The sequence below is a fragment of the Dermochelys coriacea genome, chromosome 13 (genome assembly GCF_009764565.3).
Source record: "Dermochelys coriacea isolate rDerCor1 chromosome 13, rDerCor1.pri.v4, whole genome shotgun sequence".
Lineage (NCBI taxonomy): Eukaryota > Metazoa > Chordata > Testudines > Dermochelyidae > Dermochelys > Dermochelys coriacea.
In genome coordinates this window covers 26,454,024-26,472,919 of record NC_050080.1, presented here as the reverse complement: position 1 = coordinate 26,472,919, position 18,896 = coordinate 26,454,024, and the positions used below count along the sequence as shown (strand labels likewise).

Below are 18,896 nucleotides of genomic sequence, written 5' to 3'. Positions count from 1 at the left end.
CTGAGAAACCCCAAACATCTTTGCTGTTCCAACTCCTTCTTGCCTACGAGCGAGCGGGGGAGCAAAGCTGACCAAAAATACAAACTATTTTAAACACCCAATTCTCACTGCAAACAACATGCATCTAATTCACTTTTGTGCTTTCAAAATCCGGCTTTTACCGCTCCTGAGACAAGGGTACAGCTCACACTGTAACAGCAACATAGGAATATTCTTTTCTATTGTATCATAACTGTATCTCCTATGTAGCATTTGAGTGTTGGAATATGTTGTGTATAGATAGATAGATAGATATAGCTGTCTCAACTCCCACAACTAGGTATTATACTCACAATACTCTCCTATATGCATTATACCTCTTCATAGTGTATTGACTGTGTATGTGCCTTTCACCCTTTTGCATGGTTTGGTAACCAATTAGGGAACCATAGTTAAAGTCCTATGCAAAAAGCGACTGGGAATTTAAATTAAAAAAAAATAAAAAGAAATAAATCTGCAGCCGTATGTTATTTTGAAAAAAATAGATCTGGGATTTTCAAAGGAGCCAACAGCGTTAGGCTCCCAAATACCTTTATTTTGGTACGTAAATCCCCTATACACCTTTGGGAACTCTTGCTTAAAATCGGATTTCCCACCAGTTTGAGGGTGAAGAGAGAGTATAAAGATGACATGACTACCACCAGCGCTTTGCCAAAACACACTGTGTATTAAAAATCCATTTTTTCTCCCTTCCAAAGGCTTATCTAAAGAGAAGGTACTATTTGATTTGAAAGGGTTGCCTTAGACCTTCTTAAAATGAGTTTGAGAACATTTTCTGGTTTTGCCACCTCCTTTCCCCTCCCTTCACTCAGACAAGCTGCACATTTTGAGTGTGTGCGCATTTGACCTGCTTAGAGCACAACCCAGATGACCAAGCAGATTAAACTCCTAGTAGGGTTTTTCCCCCCAAGCTCTGTTCAGCTGAGAGGGTGATTTAAACCTTAAAATCTATTGTATGCCTTACAATAGCAGGACAACTTTTAAAACAGGGGTTTTGAGAAGACCAAAAAAAAAAATAGCCCCATTTTCTACATCACTTATACTGTAGGAAGGAAACCTAGTTCAAACCAGAAAGCTAACAAAATACGTCCTTCTTGTGTGCTACACATTAAAGCAATGCAAGCAAGGCTCGTAGAAAGAGGGAGTCTACTTCATGTAGAATACTGTTTAAACATTTGAAACATGTTGACAGAGCGAAGGACACAACTGCCTGGGATGTGTGTGTGTGTAACATGGTTTTGGTTGTTAGACTGTAATGGTGTCCTGAAAAAAAAAATCTAATATAAAGGAAAACCACAAGAAATTAAAAAAAAAATCTATACATTTAAAGCATACTTTGTGTGTGTGTTTTAAATCATAAAGGGAACCAGGTGCAGTAAAACTGGTTACATCTACCATTCAAAATCCAGTAGGATATTTCACTGACTGTAGCAAGTATTTGTTCCCTGAGGATGGCTAAGCACTGCCCTAATGAGGGAAGCACCAGCGTTTTATATGTCAGTACAGATCAGAACACAGATTTCAATTTCATAAGCCTGCAAGAAGTTTAAATAAAAAGTGTCATGCTGCTAATCACAGTTCTTGTCCATGCAGACAGTGGGAATCTGTTGGAAGATGTTAAAATAAAAACCTTAACCTCAAAGTGATGCATTCTTGATACAGCACATCTCAGTCTGGGTACAATGGCAGGAGACCTTAAACTGAGTTAACAGCCTTCGTACTAATGGCCTTTTCTGAGGCTTGGTGGAGAATACTGTCCTTAAACAAAAGAATAGTAAGTTGCAGAATTTTGCTACCATCCAAAGTGGAGGGTAGGTTTTTTTTCTAAGCTATCTCCGCACAATCGTATGTTTATGTTTACCACAACATCCCAGTCACATGATGGGTTTCATTTTAACCTGTTTACAGGAGGCATCTGGGCTTAGCGAAGTCTGGAGAATGGCATACTGGACTCTCCGGAAGGAAAGCAGCACCCTTAGCAGTACAGCAGGAATCAGAAACAAAGCTGGTTAGGCTTATATGGATGGGAGAAGGCAAAGAAAATGGGATAGCGATGAAAAGAGGCAAAGCAGACAAATCTCAGTGACAGGGTGGAAAAGAATGAACTTGACACTGGCTAGTAGACTGACTATAGCAGTAAAATTATATAGGTCTAGTAATACTGGTAAATTTCCCTGCATAAATGAGCCTTAAGGGTTGGTAGGAAACTCAGACTAGATTTGTTTTTTCCTCTCCCACAAACCAGGTGGCAACCCTACACTGATCATCTCCACAAGGCTGCCTCTTTGATCAAACCATTTCCAGCCTATGTAAATCCCAAACTAGCGCTACCAGCAGAGGATCATCAGCTCCCCTTGCCTACGGAGCACACGGAGGGATAAATAATGCAAAAGGTTAGCGCATTTGCACCATCCACCACAGCCCAGAAGGGTACAGAGAAGAAATACTGTTTAAACATTTGCAACATGTTGACAGCTAACTGCCCTAGAGTCAGAACAGAACCTGGCAGTCCAAAGACACATTCTGCAACATTTTATATGTGGAAATCCTAACCACAGGTGCCAGTTGAGTTACACACTGTCAGAGTCTAGGATTTCCAAACTGTGGTGAGAGGTGCTTCAGGAACAAGGAGGTAAGTTTTATATTAGATATCCAGAACAAAAATGGGGACCAAGTCACAGCCATTTTCACAGGAAAAGCAAATTTAGGGGGGATTGAATGACTTAGCGGACTGGTTATGAGATACAGCAATTCTTACCTCAAGATCAAAAGTGTCCAAAATAATTCACATCTGAGGGTGATTTAGGGGCCTCTAAGTCTTGTGGTTTTGCTACAGCTTCCATTCATAAAAAAATTCACCATAACTGACTGCCTTGCTGGCAACCTCAGCAGCAAGGCCAAGAATGGCACGGTAAGAGATCAGATTACCCCTTCCTCATAGGTCTGGTCCCTCAAGTTTTAGACTCATTGGTAGGGTTGTGTGATGAAGACTGCACTGCCATTACACAACTTGCATCTGTTCTGTGGAAAAAGGAGAGCTTAGTTTCCACAAATATCACCCCAAGAGTTTTCACCAGCATAACAAATAAAATGTAAGGCAAGACTTAAAGAACCTATAAATAAACCCTGGGTTCCCACTTACACTAAGGTTTTATGGAAACTGACACGTATGATGTGGAGCTCTTCCTGGGTCTGATCCTGGTCTCATTGAAGTCCCTGGGAGTTTTGCCATCGACTTCAATAAGAACAAAATCAGGTGCAGTGTGATCTCATAAGTATGAAACAGAAATAATAAAATAGCTTAGTTTTACATCTTAACTTGTTGAAGATGGTAGGATTTCAAGGAAGCAGAAGTGTGGAGGTTGGAAGTGAAAAGGTAGAATAATTGCCCCTTTTCAGGGTTTTGGCAAAATCTCTGTGAGCCATATTGCCTGCCGCTGGCTCTTCAATATCCCTGCATCAGGAGTGGGTAGACCTTTTTGGGGAGAAACTGATTTTATACAGTAATCCAAGGTATCAAAAGAGCATGAGTGAATGTGGCTCTCTGGGGAAAGTTAATAGTTTCAGTACACAGGTAACATATACTGCCCTTTGGCCCTAGCCCACGACAGAATTTTTCCCTCTGGGTTTTATATGCAAAAAGTTCAGCTTTCTGGGGCAGGCCCTGACCAATCAACATTTGGCATTTTTGCCACAAGACAGCTTATTTACCACTTTATGTTCCACAGACCATTTTTTACAAGGTGCAATATTTGTCAAAAATCACCTGTGTGCAAGGTAACAGGCAACCTAGGAAGACTTGTGTCTGAAGCCATGTCTACACTTACCTAGATCGGCCCTGCAATCGATGCAGCGGTGTCAATTTAGCAGGTCTACTGTAGATCCACTAAATCGATCGCGGAGTGCTCTCTGGACAACTCCAGTAGGTACTCCAGCTCCTTGAGAAGAGTAAGCGAAGTCGGCGGGACAGCATCTCCCGGCGACACAGTATGGTAAATCAACCTAAGCTACGTCGACTTCAGTTACGTTATTCACGTAACTAGAGTAGCGTAACTTGGGTCGACTTACAGCGGTAGTACAGACAAGGCCTCAATTTCTTACCATGAAAGATTCCCAGCACAGTAAGGCTGACCTACTTTCTCATGTAGTACACATGAACAAGTCACCACTGAACGCAGAATATTTATCCAGATAAAACTTCCAGGTACCGGATTTCAGAAAGTCTCCAGACCGCATTCTTCTGTGCAGTATCTTCCTCTTGGTGAACACTTGGACATGGAAAAAGCTATCTTTTGGGACTCTTTGGTCCATATTAAATGCATCCTGAAGGCTGGGGTAGTAGGCTTTGAATATTTTCGTGCTTTGCAACAACAGCTGCACTAGTTAATTCATTTGTGGTTAAACAAATTCCTCTTTAAAGCTCCAAATAAGGAGCTTGTAGGCCTAGAGCTTCAAGTAATCCATTCAATCTTCCTGTACTGTACTATGCTGCTGCTAATAATAATACAACCCAATTATAGGACAACAACATTTATTTAGAGCATTAGGGATTCCACATTATACAAACCCTTCAATTTATTTGTATTTCACTGGTCCGTTTCTACAACAAATACATCAGATCTACTTTATAATAAAAATATTTACATTTCCAAACAAGACGGGGTTTGCCTGTAACCCTCTTACTGCTATTCACATACAGTACTTAAAACAACAGCACGATACATAATTTTAATACCTAAAAATGACAACCCTGTAATCTAATTTTTTTTTTTAAATGAAAAGTGCAAACTTAGAAATAAGTTTACAACTGCCTTTCCCTCCCTCCTCCCTTGCATTTCTTACAACACATTATCCTAATGCGCTAACTCTGGACTTCACCTTCCAATACCAGAGGGTTTAACAATAACCCAATTTTATATCCATTTGTTTGTTTTTAGAAAAAAAACTTGTACTTACTGGGAACAGTATAATATTCAGATGACTTTACTGTACATAATTTTATTCTTTTTTCAAAAAAAAGAAAAATCACAACTCAAAATTGCTATTGGTAAATTCACACTCATTTGCAAGTCTTGTGTTTCCATGCAGTACTTTACTTGGATTTTCTTCTTTTTGACTGCATTGCACTGGCATTCATTTCTGAAATTAAAAGGAAAAACCTGTGGATGCTAAGCTAGTAAGCCTGTCAAGAGAGGCACACACATTGCTTTTTTTTTGTTTACATATTAAAAAAACAAAAACACTGTGAGGGAGGGGACTTCAGACTGTGAGCGCCACAGAGCAGGGATTGTTTCTCATCTTGAGTTTGGACAGCACCTAACCCGATGGGTCCCTGATCCTGACTGAGGCTGTTAGGGAGATAGGACAATCCAAATAAATAATGATAATAAACTCTCAGTAGCTTCTCTTACAAGGATGTGTGCAAACAGCTTCCCCACTCACAGGGGTGTTTTAGGGCTTAACATTTGCAAAGCTCTAAGATCCTTGGCTGAAAGATGCTGTGTAAGTATTATTACTGTATTAGCTCTAGTTATGATTCTGCCATCTTGCAAAGCACTGCCACAAGAAACAACCCATAAAACATTACACATGGCTTCAAGAACTTGAACTACACAGTTACAGGTGCAGTGCTTAGGCACTACAGAGATGGGTGCAATAGGAAAAAAGTGAACGGTTTTTGGAACGTGCCTTTTAAATGCAAAATCTATTGGTCCCACTACAGAGAGGGCTTGAGTCCTGATGTAACATAACTGCATATTAAACTCTTGCTTTTGCTTAACATATGGCTGCTGTAGGGAGAATCCACTATGTCTCACTAATAACTTGCATAGCAAGTTACAAAATACTGTAGCACTTCAGTAGAGGAAACAGAAGTACTTACAGAAGCTAGAGCGAAAGTAGAGGACATTTCAAGTGCACTTAAAGTGCACTCGCAATTTCCATTTTAAAGCAGTAAGAAAAATATTGAGCAAGGACTGAGGGAACCTACATCCTTACAATTTTAACTAAGTACAACATAGTAAAAAAGTTTGTGATGATTCTTTGGCTCTTCTGAAGACTATCTTTCTGTAACAGTCTGCATTTTAAAACCACTGGGGAAAAGAAGTGTTGCAAGGCAACAAAGCAAAAAACCAAATACTGTGTGCAATTCAATTTCTCATGTTTAAGAAAGATGAATTCGAACTGGAATAGGTGCAGAGAAGGGCTACTAGGATGATCACAGAAATGGAGAACCTTCCTCACAAGAGGAGACTTGGCCTGTTTAGCCTAACAAAACTAAGGCTTAGTGGAGATATGTTTGCTCTGTATAAATACATCAGAGGAATAAATACCAGGGAGGGAGAGGAGTTATTTAAGTTAAGTGCCAATGTTGGCACAAGAACAAATGGATATAAACTGTCCATCAACAAGTTTAGGCTTGGAATTAGACAAAGGTTTCTAATCATCAGAGGGATGAAGTTCTAAAACACCCTTCCAAGGGGAGTAGTGGGGGCAAAAAACCTAATTTGTTTCAAGACAGAGTTTGATACGTTTATGGAGGGGATGGTATGATGAGATTGCCTACAACGGCATATGGCCCATTCGTGACTGTTATTAGCAAATATCTCCAATGGCGAGAGATGGGACTCTAGATGGGGAGGGCTCTGAGTCCCCAAGAGAACCTCACCCATTCAACCCCAACCCCAGATATAGCAGTCAGTTGTACCCTGAGCATTTCAGCAAGATCCAACAGCCAGAGAATTGTTTCCCAGATGTCTATGAGTAGGAGCCAGAGGGGGGACATGCCACTGCTTCTGGGAGCCGCACAGAGCAGCCCCTGACCCAGCTCCCTGGCTGGAGCACTAAAGCGGGGCAAGCCTCAGATCCTGCTCCCCAGCAGGAGCTCGAGGGCCAGATTAAAATGGTTGGTGGGCTGTATGTGACCCATAGGCCGTAGTTTGCCTACCCCTGCTGTAGAGCCACTTCTTCCAAAATACCTATAAGAACTAGCAAAGTATTTCTCTTCCAATAATCTCTTTTACTCCATCTTACTGTGCACTACATTTTGTTTAGGGAACTTGCATCACCTCTCCTATCCCTCACTGCACAGTGTCTGAAGTCAGTTTGTATGTTTCTTAGTGCACAGATTGTGTTTTCATTTGTAATGAAAGGCACCTACCACATTCCTGAGTGCATTTAAAATAATAAATATACTTAAAAAAAGTTCTCATTCACTATTAAAAGATACAACAGAGAGGAGTATGCACAAATGACAAACTTCTTCAGGTTCCATCAGTTAGGTGGACGTATGTATGCTAGTCAAGGATGTGAAAAAGCCATACCCTGACTGATGTAGCTATGCTGACCTAACTCCCAGTGTAGATGCTGCTATGTCGAAGGAAGAATGTTTATGTCAACATATGGCCTGGTCCACTCCTAAAACAGGTCAACAAAGCTATCTCACTCAGGGCTGCGAAAATGCCCTGTGCAATGTAATTAGGTCAACCTGATCCCCACTATAAAACAGCTTGGCTGACAGAAGAATTTTTCGTCGATCTGCATATGATCTCTCAAAGGGGTGGATTTATTACAGAAAGGGAGAAACCCCTTCTGTTGCTGTAGTAAGCGTAGACCTACCTATAGCTACTGTCATTTGGGGATGTGGTGTTCTTAAATCCATAGGAAACAACGAAAAGCAGTTCAGCAGTTATTCAAAGTATTCACCTATGGCTGCGATAGCTCCTGTACCTGCTTGTGCCTAGCCCTGCTCCTGCCTTTGACCCAGCCTTGCCTCACTCCAGGTAACCCAGCTCTGACCCTCAGCTCTGGCATCTGGTCTCTGACTTCTGCTCTGACCTGCGACTCCAATCACTAGGACTGACCACCCACGTCCCAGTCACTGACATCATGAACCAGGCATTCTACTAGTGAACAAGTATGTGCCACACAAATGCTGCATACTTTGTTCTAGACCATAACCCTTAGAGAAATAAGACACTCCAGCAACTGCTGATGCCATGGATTAATATCTGTAACTTTAGGATTTCACTGAGGGTCTGTGTACTAGCACACGTCACTCTTAGATTGTCATCGAGGCAGAATTCTAAGAATGCCTGAGCAGCATAACAAGACAATTTGGATTTCCAAAAGCAGATCACACACACAGTGAGACAAATGCTTACATCTTCTTTCAGACTGTAGGAAAAATGTCACTGTCTTGCTCGAGTAGAGTTCTTTCAATGTCTGCCCATTACTGCCAACAGTACTATATTTTAAGAGTACTAAGATTTTTTGGAATGCTATGTGAATGAGTACTTCAGAAAAACTTAACAGTGGAAAATTTGCATACAACAGATTTACTGCAGGTACTGAACTATGTAAACTTCGAAACTCCAACCTGTCTCTAACTCATCAGTACTAACTCTAGGGTTAGGAGCATACATTGCACACAGTATTTACTGGCTGTAAAGCATACACATGGTACACTTATTCAAATAACATTCTTTTGGAAACTACTTCACTTCTTACCCACTCCACAGTAAAGATGGCTGTGCGTTTTACCTTTTGCGGTGCTAGAGGCCGATGATGGCCTGGAGGACCTCTTGCGCTGTCCATTCTCTACTGTTTCCTGTGAGGCAGCAGATTCCTCTGTTCTTGAATTTCTTCTACTTGGAGTTTTAGACTTTTCACAATTCTCTTTTGCCTCATTACTAAAAGTGAGACAAAATATTTCTAGTGAAGCGCAAGAATAATTTTTAATGCAATTCATTAGACAAGCATACTGGTACCAGTTCCGGACCCTTAGCACTGAAGATATGAAATGCAATGGATATGGGTAGCGAATATTTGCAACGTTCAAAAGACCGAGAAATTAGGTCTCTTTTAAATGGTCAGCAGATAGCACCATTACTGAAGTCTAGGAAAAGTCTTAAGTTACATAAGAAACTGCTATAATAAGGAAATACAGAACTGAAGTCACAGATGAACACAAGGGAGAATTGTGAACTTTTAAAAAGGGATTGTCGTCAACTATTCTGTACAACTAAGAAGAGTTGCTTCACTAATCTTTCTAAATGATTTATTCCCAGACCAAAACAGGCTTTAGTAAGGTGGATTTAATGCTTTAAAAGAATTAACAACAAAATGCAGTTCTGCCATGAAGTTATTCTACAATGGTACTGTGGGGCTCCACATTTATTTTTTCTCTCACCACATTAGCAGTGCTGTGTTTACATTTAAAACTGTTTACTCATTTTTACCAGCCTTGCAAACTCATCATGTGCTCTGGGAATTAAGCGAAGTTATTTTCTTCTCATACACAGACACTAGTAAATTTCACTGTTGTATGCAATGTTTTTGCAGCCATGTTGGCCACAGGATATTAGAGAGACAAGGTGGTTGAGGTAATACCTTTTATTGGACCCATTTCTGTTGGTGAGATAGACAAGCTTTTGAGCTACACAGAGCTCTTCCTCAGGTCTGGGAAAGGTACTCAGATTGTCACAGCTAAATACAAGGTTGAACAGATAGTTCAGCACGTATTCTAAGGGACCATTCAAGATGTAGTGCCCCGTCAACACCCCCTGTAATCATCGGATAAAAAGGAGAGTCAGTGGGTTACAGATTGTTGTCATAAACCATAAAAATCCAGTGTCTTTATTAAGACCAAGGCCAGACCCTAGCAGAACAGATGCAAAACCTGCAGACATCTCTCCACTGCTACAATGATCAACATCCCGCACAACACACCATTCAAGGTCTGTGGATCCTACATCCTATGGTGTACCTCATCCAGTGCACTAAATGCCCCAACAACAACTATGTGGGTGAAACCAGACAATCTCTATGCTCTTGAATGAACTCAGAGAAAAATTATAAAAGACATAACACCCCTCCCTCTCCCCCACTTCCAAGTTCCCTTTATCACCTATGGGTGAACACTTTTCACAAAGCGATCGCTCTATGCTTGACCTATTAGTCCTTATCCTCAAAGGAAACCGGCACAACACTTTCAAAAGGTAAGCCTGATGCAAGACACTAAAAATCCTGATTTTAATAAAGATGCTGGATTTATGGCTTATTACAACCATCTGTAACCCACTGACCCCCCGTTTGTCCTATGACTACAGGGATGTTAACAGGCCACTTCACCTTTAGAATATGGGCTAACTACTCATGCTAAACTATCTATTCAACCTTGCATTTAGCTATGGCACTCTAAGTTACCTTTCCCAGACCTGAGGAAGAGCTCTGTGTAGCTCGAAAGCTTGTCCGTCTCACCAACATAAGTTGGTCCGATAAAAGATATTACCTCACCCACCTTGTCTCACCAGTAAATTTCAATAGGCCAAATGAAGCCCTCAGTGACATCTATGCAACCCTATCGTCTTCTGTGGGTTCACAAGGTAACTACGTGAAACCAATTAAACAACTCTCTGTTGATTAACATACAAGAAGAAACAGAATTCACTTCGTGCCCTCTTCATGTGACGTCTCTGCAGGACTAACAAGAATAAAAATGTATTTTAGTCAGCAGTCCTGAGTCTGAAAAAACACACAGAGGAAATCTGTAGAGTACAAAGGTTCTATTTTTACATAGTCACTTCTAAGAGGAAATCCTCATTTTGAGAGAGAAAACTTATACAAGTTTGTAATTTTAACAGCTGATGTCTGAAAGCCAAGGAATTCAACAGTCAAGTTACAAAGACAAAAAGGCACAGAACATTGGCAAGCATGGAAGGGCAGAGAGAACGTAATCAGGTAGGCAAATAAGTATCCCCATTTTACATATGGGAATACAGAGGCACAGAAAAGCTAAATGACTTGCCTAAGACATAAAACAAGTGTCAACACCAGGCTTCAACCCAGTTCTCCAGATCTCATATCTAACCCACTAGAACAGTGTTTCTCAACGTGTGGGGGTGCAAGCCCCAGTGGGGTCACCGGAGGGATTTAGGAGGAAGCACGCAGGGCCAGCACTAAGGAGTAGGAAGCAGGGAAATTACCTGGGGCCCTACACTACAGGGCCAATTTACATGTTTCAGTCCCTTGTGGGGCTGAAGCCCTGTGCCTGCAAGCCACGGTGGGCTGAAGCCCTGTGCCTCGAGCTGTGGGGGCTGAAGCCCGAAGCCCTGAGCTTAAGGTAGGCCATCCCAATTTTTTCTAGGGGAGTCATGATTTTATTTATTTATTTTTTTTTTTAAGTCCAAAGTGGGTAACCAGCACAAAAAGATTGAGAAACATTGCACTCTAGACTAATCCATTAGATTAGCGTTCCACATGTAGGCCCCTTAGCTTCTGTTTTTCCATCTGTAATTAGTAAAAGAAAGATAATGATAATTATCTACTTCAGAGGAGTGTTGTGAGGCCTACCCAAATAACATTTGTAAATGTTTGTAAGTACGAGTCCAGTCTCTGGCAGAAGTGGAAATGGAACTCCAGAGGTCTGACTCCCCATACCTGTGATTAATGCACAAGACTGCGTGACATTTGAAGGTGCCACTACAGCCACTGCCCTTGTTGCTTTCCCAGGGATAAGGAAATACAAAACAGGCAGAGAAAACCCTTCCTGAATTGTGTATGACCTTTAGTACTTTGTATGATGCAGGGCTCTCCTAATGTGCGTGATACTTATGCACAGTTCTGGAAGTCCACATTCAGCTTGGAAGGATTCCTTAACTCCATAAAAACCTGACTTGCAGAACTTCAGTGGGGTTCATAAAGTGACTCACTGCCAAAAAAGGCATTACCTGTTTCCAAGTCACTGATAACTCAGAAGAAAGTTCTCTTGAATGCTTTTAGATCAATGTCCTAGAACAGTGGTTCCCAAACTTGTTCCACCACTTGTGCAGGGAAAGCCCCTGGCAGGCCGGCCGGTTTGTTTACCTGCCGTGTCCGCAGGTTCGGCCTATTGCGGCTCCCAGCGGCTGCAGTTTGCTGCTCCAGGCCAATGGGAGCTGCTATAGTGTGTATATAACACAAATGAAAGAAAGGGAAAGTCGATAGTAATAAATATAAATCAGAATTTAGGAAGCGTAGACAAATCGTAAGGGACACAAGAACTTTATGGCCAGCAGAGTGAAGGACAATAAGAATTGTGGGTTTTTTAAAGTATATTAGAAACAAAAAGAAACCTAACAATGGTATTGGACCATTACTGGATGAAAATGGTAGAATTATCAATAATAATAATGCAGAAGTGAAAATGTCCAATAAAAATTCTGTTCTGTATTTGGGCAGATGATGTAGTCATATCATATAACACTCTCTCATTTCCATTAGTATCTCAGGAGGATGTTCAACAGCTGCTACTAAAGTCAGACATTTTAAAATCGGCTGGTCCAGATAACTAGCATCCAAAAGTTTTACAAGAGCTCGCGGAGGAGTTTGCTAGACCAGTGGTTCCCAAATTTGTCCCGCCACTTGTACAGAGAAAGCCCCTGGTGGGCCAGGCCGGTTTGTTTACCTGCCGCGTCTGCAGGTTCGGCCAATCGCGGCTCCCAGTGGCCGTGGTTCGCTGCTTCAGTATGTCCCTCGGCCTGCACCGCTTCCAGCAGCTCCCATTGGCCTGGAGCAGCAAACTGCGGCCACTGGGAGCCGCGATCGGCTGAACCTGCGGGCTGAACCAGGGGCTTTTCCCTGAGAGCTAGCCCATCTCTCCTCAGCACTGGGTACCACAGGTACCACTCCATGCAGGGGGTGGGGGGAATGGAGCCAGTGAGCCAGGGAACCGGCTTCAGCATGTGCATGCACTGCCCCCCAAATACAGCAGTTAAAGTACACCTATGCTTGTGTGGCTGACAGGCAGATGGTGTCAGGGAGCTGATACCCAGCTAAGCACAAGTAGGACTCCCTCTTGCTGGAGGCAGGAGTTATGAGGCAACTCACAATCCTGGGTACCCCAAGAACTGTCACAGTGGTGTAGTCAATTAATGAAGAACTAAAGAAAGTAACATAATTAATGCCAGTCAATATGAGTTTTGGAAAATAGATCCTGTCAAACTAACTTTGTATCTTTTCTTGATGAGATTACAAGTTTGGTTGATAAAGGTAACAGCGTTGATGTAATATGCTTAGACTTCTGTAAGGTGTTTGACTTGGTATTACATGACATTTTGATTAACAAACTAGAATGACATAAAATTAACACAGCACACATTAAATGGATTAAAGCAGGGGTTCTCAAACTGGGGGGCGTGACCCCTCAGGAGGTCATAAGGTTATTACATGGGGGGTTGCGAGCTGTCAGCCTCCACCCGCAGACCCCGCTTCACCTCCAGCATTTATAATAGTGTTAATTATTTAAAAATGTGTTTTTAATTTATAAGGGGGGGTCACAGTCAAAGGCTTGCTGTGTGAAAGGGGTCACCAAACAAAAGTTTGAGAGCCACTGGATTAAAAGATGGCTAACTGATAGGGCTCAACATGCAGTTGTAAACAGGGAATCATCATCTATCAAGTGCGTTTCTACTGGGGTCCCACAGGGATCAGTTCTTGGTCCTACGCTATTAACATTTTTATTGACGACTTGGAAGAAAACAAAATCATCCCTGATAAAGTTTGCAGATGACAAGACTGTGGGAATAGAAAATAATAAAGGACAGGTCACTGAGTGATCTGGATTGCTTGGCAAGCTTGGCACAAGCAAACAATATGTGTTTTAATAGGGCTATATGTCAACATATACATCTAGGAACAAAGAACATGGCCATACTTACAGGATAGAGGACTCTACCCTGAGAAGCACTGACTCTGAAAAAGATGTGGGGGCTGTAGTGGATAATCAGCTGACCATGAGCTCCCAATGCGATGCTATGGCCCAAAGGGTAATGCAATCTTTGGATGCATAAATGGGGAATCTTGAGTAGGAGTAGAGAGGTTATTTTATCTCTCTATTTAGCAATGGTGTAACTGTTGCTGGAATACTGTGTCCAGTTCTGGTGTCCACAATTCGAGAAGGATGTTGATAAATTGGAGAAGATTCAGAGAAGAGCCAGGAGAATTATTAAAGGCTTGGAAAACATGGCTTATAGTTAGGGAGCTACCAAATTCACAGCCATGAAAAATGCGTCAAATCTGGTCTCCCCCCCGTGAAATCTGGTCTTTTGTGTACTTTTACCCTATACTATACAGATTTCACGGGGGGAGACCAGCATTTCTCAAATTGGGGGTCCTGACACAAAAGGGAGTTGCAGGGGGGGAGTTGCAAGGTTATTTTAAGGGGGTCGCAGTATTGCCACCCTTACTGCTGTGCTGCCTTCAGAGCTGGGCGGCCAGAGAGTGGTGGCTATTGGCTGGGTGCCCAGCTCTGAAGGCAGTGCCCTGCCAGCAGTAGTGCAGAAGTAAGGGTGGCAATACAATACCACGTCACCCTTACTACTATGCTGCTGACTTCAGACCTGGTAGCTGCTGTCTGAGGGTCCAGCTCTGAAAGAAGCAGCACAGAAGTAAGAGTGGCAATACTATACCATGGCATCCCTACTTCTGCACTGCTGTGGGTGGCAGCTCTGACTTCAGAGCTGGGATCCCGGCCCAGAAGCCACCACTCTCCAGCTGCCCAGCTCTGAAGGCAGCACCGCTGCCAGCAGCAGCACAAAAGTAAGAATAGCAGTACCGCAACCCTTTTCTACAATAATCTTGAGACCACCCACAACTCCTTTTTGAGTCAGGACCCCTACAATTACAACACCATGAAATTTCAGATTTCAAGAGCTGAAATCATGACATTTATGATTTTTAAAATCCTATGACCAGGAAATCGACCAAAATGGACCATGAATTTGGTAGGGCCCTACTTATAGTGATAGGCCCAAGGAGATCAATTTATTTAGCTTAACAAAGAAAAGGTTAAGGGGTGACCTGATTACAGTTTGTAAGTACCTACTTGGTGAACAAATATTTGATGATAACCTCTAGCAGAGGAAGTTCTGACATGATCCAATGGCTGGAAGTTAAAGGTGGAAAAATTCACACCAGAAATAAGATGTAAATTTTTAATAGTGAGGTTAATGAGTCATTGAAACAACGTACCAAGGGTGGTGGTGCATTCTCCATCGCTGGCAATTTTTAAATCGAGATTGGATGGTTTTTCTAAAAGATATGCTGTAGGAATTATTTTGGGGAAATTATCTGGCCTGTATTATACAGAAGGCTAGACTAGATAATCACTATGGTCCCTTCTGGCCTTGGAATTTATGAAGAAGACAAACAAACATATTTGGAGATCCCAGACACTTTGGAGTCACATAATGTGCAAAAAGAGTTAGGAAAATGTTCAAGTGTGGTAATCTCATTTTGTGAGCCCTCATATCTCCCATATGTCTCGTTTGTTAGCCTCATTTTTTCAGAAAAATTCTGCACTAGAAGACTCTCTCACCCACGAAATTTCAATTTAGCTTTGCTGAAGCTAAAGGGAGATTATAATGGTAGGCAATCTCCAAACTTAACTATGCAATTACGGTGAGAGCCCAGTGCATGCAACAAGATCGTTTATTTTAAATAATTAACTCAGCAACAGCTCCTGGAACTCTCCATTTTTTTTCTGCTGCCTTTGAGGAAGGCTACCTAAGGAGGATTCTGGGAGGTGGGTCCGACGGCTGAAGGCAGCTCTGGTTCCCCTCTCCTGGCCAGGGGAAGCCCCAGAGCCCGCAGAGGTTTATAGCGTTAGCCCCCATTTAGAGGTTGGTACTCCCCGCTATCCCAATGGGCCCAATGTGGGCAAGGTTTACCATTTGCCCTAGCTAACAGCTATTCTGTTGTAGTTAGAAGAGCACAAAAGATATGATCACTAGTCTTAGCATAACTATCTTCTCTCTGTCAAAAGTCTAGCAATATTTCTATCATTAGATACTTCTATAGTCAATTTAAGGTCCCCACTATTAAAAGGTGTGGCCCAAAACATCAATAGACCAGTACTATCATGAAAATCATACTTCATCCTGATGTTTAACCACCTGAGTTACATGGACAGGTGCTGGCTAACGTATTCAGTATGTTCTACAAGACTCTGCCAATATCAGTTTTCGGCAGAATAAACGCTACCAATCATACACAAAGTTCTGCTTAGGCTGACATACAGAAGGGGTTCCCTGACCTGCATCTGAAGGAGGTCTCATGGCGACCTCCATGAGATGCTACCTGAGGCAGAGAGTCCAACCCTTCTTCCGTACGGTTGAGGAAATATTGATAGATACTGCACCTGGCCCTCTCCCAAGCAGAAGAGACAGTATTGATGTTCGTCGCTGACAGAGAAGGAATGCGGGCAGGAGGCACAGATTTTAAAGCCTGGGGCATAGTACAGTACCCGTTTTTGGGTACTGAGGGCAGGGAGAGCAGAGTCAAAAAACAGGCCCCAAAACTAGCTATTCTACTCTAAAATGACTAGAAACTACCTTAAACCAATAAAAACAGTACACACCTATAAAAACTAACTATATACAAGTTACTGGGTACAGGGGCGCGCACCTATAATCCCAGATATTTGGGAGGCTGGTGGATTGCTTGAGCTCAAGTGTTCTGGGCTGTGATGCGCTATGCCGATCGGGTGTCCGGTACACTGACAGCCCGGCCAGTAGGTGGCTGCGGGAATGGCTAGAACAACACGAACGATATGTTGTGATAGGCGCTCCCTCTCAGTGAGGGCTGATGGACCAATTGGACAAGGTGACGAGGCAATACACAAGTTTGTTTGAGGAAGTGCGTCACAAGCAAACAGACACCAATCATTCCAACCTGGACCGTGCAGCGATGAGAGGGAACTGGAGATGCAATCAGTCCACCCCACCATTTATCACCTTGGACGAAACCATGAGTCGAGTCAGGGTACAATATGCAGACCAACGGACACTACTACTTTTAAATTCTCTGGCTCTGGACGCATGGTGCACATGCGTAAACCCTCAGTGAAATATAACAGGGACCATCACTTGAAGAAGAGCTGATTAATAATGCTAAGGTATATAAACTACTTTCAAAATTGCTCTGCAGATCCCCACTTTTGGGAAGTATACACCCACAATGTTGCTGATCTGGAATTTTTTGGAAAGCAGTGACCATTGAAACCTTACAAGGATCCTCACATAGAGCAGAACTTAAGTGTATATACGGGAAGGTTGTCCAGAAGCGTTGGGGCACATTTGGGAGTCTTAATGCAACAGTATCCCACTTAAACAACACCTGGGCTAACCAGTCTCTTCAGTGGAGAAAACAGATGTGTGGCCAAGGAGAATAAAGAGGCTGTGGCAATAAAGAATTTCATGAAAGTAGTGTGATTAAGGCAAAGTCAAAGAGAAACAGACACCCTCCAAAGATAGCTACATTCATCCTGAATCTATAGCGACTATCTACTTACCTTTGGCCAGCAACTATTGCAGCATTTGCTTCAAGTTCTGCAAGAGAAAAAGATACATTTCTAACCCTCTGCGGAAATATATACACATTAAAAATCTGATATCTGGAAGGTATGTGACTGCTACCTGTAATATAGGCTTTGGGGGAAAACTATGAAATACATTGTAGGATTCTCTCACAACATTTCATGGTAATGTTAAAACACAGCAAAAATATACACAGGCACAGCTATATTTTAAGAAACCTAGACTAGTTTTAAATATTCTCAGTGTAACATACAGTATAACTTTTTTCTCATTAGAATAACTTGATCCTACCCTTTGCCTCAAAACAAACACAATCCTTCAGGCACCATTATTTATCTCACATCACTTACCCTAAAATAGGTTGGTAAAATAACTTCCCTACTTTACAAGACAATTGTTGCTCTCAAACTAAACAACCCTATAGCTAGGAAATGCCATACAGGATCAGACCAGTGGTCCAGCTAGCCCAGTATCACATCTCTGACAATGGCCATCACCAACTACATCAGAGAGAAGTACAAAAAATCCTGGAGAAGGCAACTGTAGAATAGCTTACCCACAGGGAAAGGTTTTTCTTAACTTTCATTTGAGTTAGGCTTTGCCTTATGCCATGAGACATGAAGGCTTATATCCCTTCCGAAGGGGTTTCTTTTTTAAATCTTGGAAGTATAAGTCAGGATAGTCTTCGTATAAATGTACAATCCTTTTTCGAGTCTTGCTAAGCTCCTGGCCTCAAAGACAGCTTGTAGCAATCAGTTCCACAGTCTTATTGTGTATTGTATGAAAAACTATTTCCTTTTTTCAATTTTAAACTTGACATCTTTCAATTTTATTGAATGTCCCCCTTTTTCTTATATTATGAGAAAGGATGACTAGAAGCTGCTGGTCTACCTTTTTCATACCATTCATTATTTTGTACAACTTTTGCATGTGCTCCTCTTGTACGTCTCCTCTCTATGGTAACCAGTCCCATTTAATGAGATTTTTTTCCAGGTCTCTCATCTTCTTGTTGCCAGTCTCTGAATCTCCTTTCTTTTAGCTAAGTCTTTACTGTGACAGGGTGCCCAGATCTGAACACAGTATTCCAGAGAAGGACATGCCATTGATTGATATAATAGTGTTATAATTTAATATATTTTCAGTATTATTCTCCATTCCATCCTTAAATATCCTGAAATTTTGTTCACCTTTCTTAGCCACTGCTGCACAAAGCACTGACAAGCTTTTCCTTTAAGAATGCTTTAACAATGCCTGTTAACTTTTGAATTAAATGTAATTTTTCTACAGTGTGTATCAAATATGACAGTTAGAAAAGAATTTTTTAAAAACTCACCAAGAAATAAGGGGAGTTGGCCTATCAAACCACTGGATTTATATTCTTGTCTGACGCACAACAACAGAAAAGCAAAACAGACTGAATATGCTAATCTAGAGCAAGAGACTGAATTTTGAAATTACTAGAAATTTTCCTTTCATGCAGAATTCTATTGGCAAGGATAATAT

General features: G+C 41.8%; 1 protein-coding gene across 3 annotated transcripts in view; it reads right to left on the bottom strand.

The window, feature by feature from the left end:
• Nucleotides 1-4,553: 4,553 nt before the first annotated feature.
• The window catches only part of NCOA6 (nuclear receptor coactivator 6), a 78,569-nt gene continuing 64,226 nt past the window's right edge, over nucleotides 4,554-18,896 (bottom strand). For all 3 annotated transcript variants that reach the window (XM_038369667.2, XM_038369670.2, XM_038369668.2), the window contains 3 exons: nucleotides 17,369-17,405; nucleotides 8,581-8,729; nucleotides 4,554-5,178 (listed from right to left, as the gene is read on the bottom strand). In XM_038369667.2, coding sequence (XP_038225595.1) covers nucleotides 5,132-5,178; nucleotides 8,581-8,729; nucleotides 17,369-17,405 — 233 coding nt within the window. In that variant the 3' untranslated portion in view covers nucleotides 4,554-5,131. The remainder of the gene's footprint in view (nucleotides 5,179-8,580; nucleotides 8,730-17,368; nucleotides 17,406-18,896) is intronic.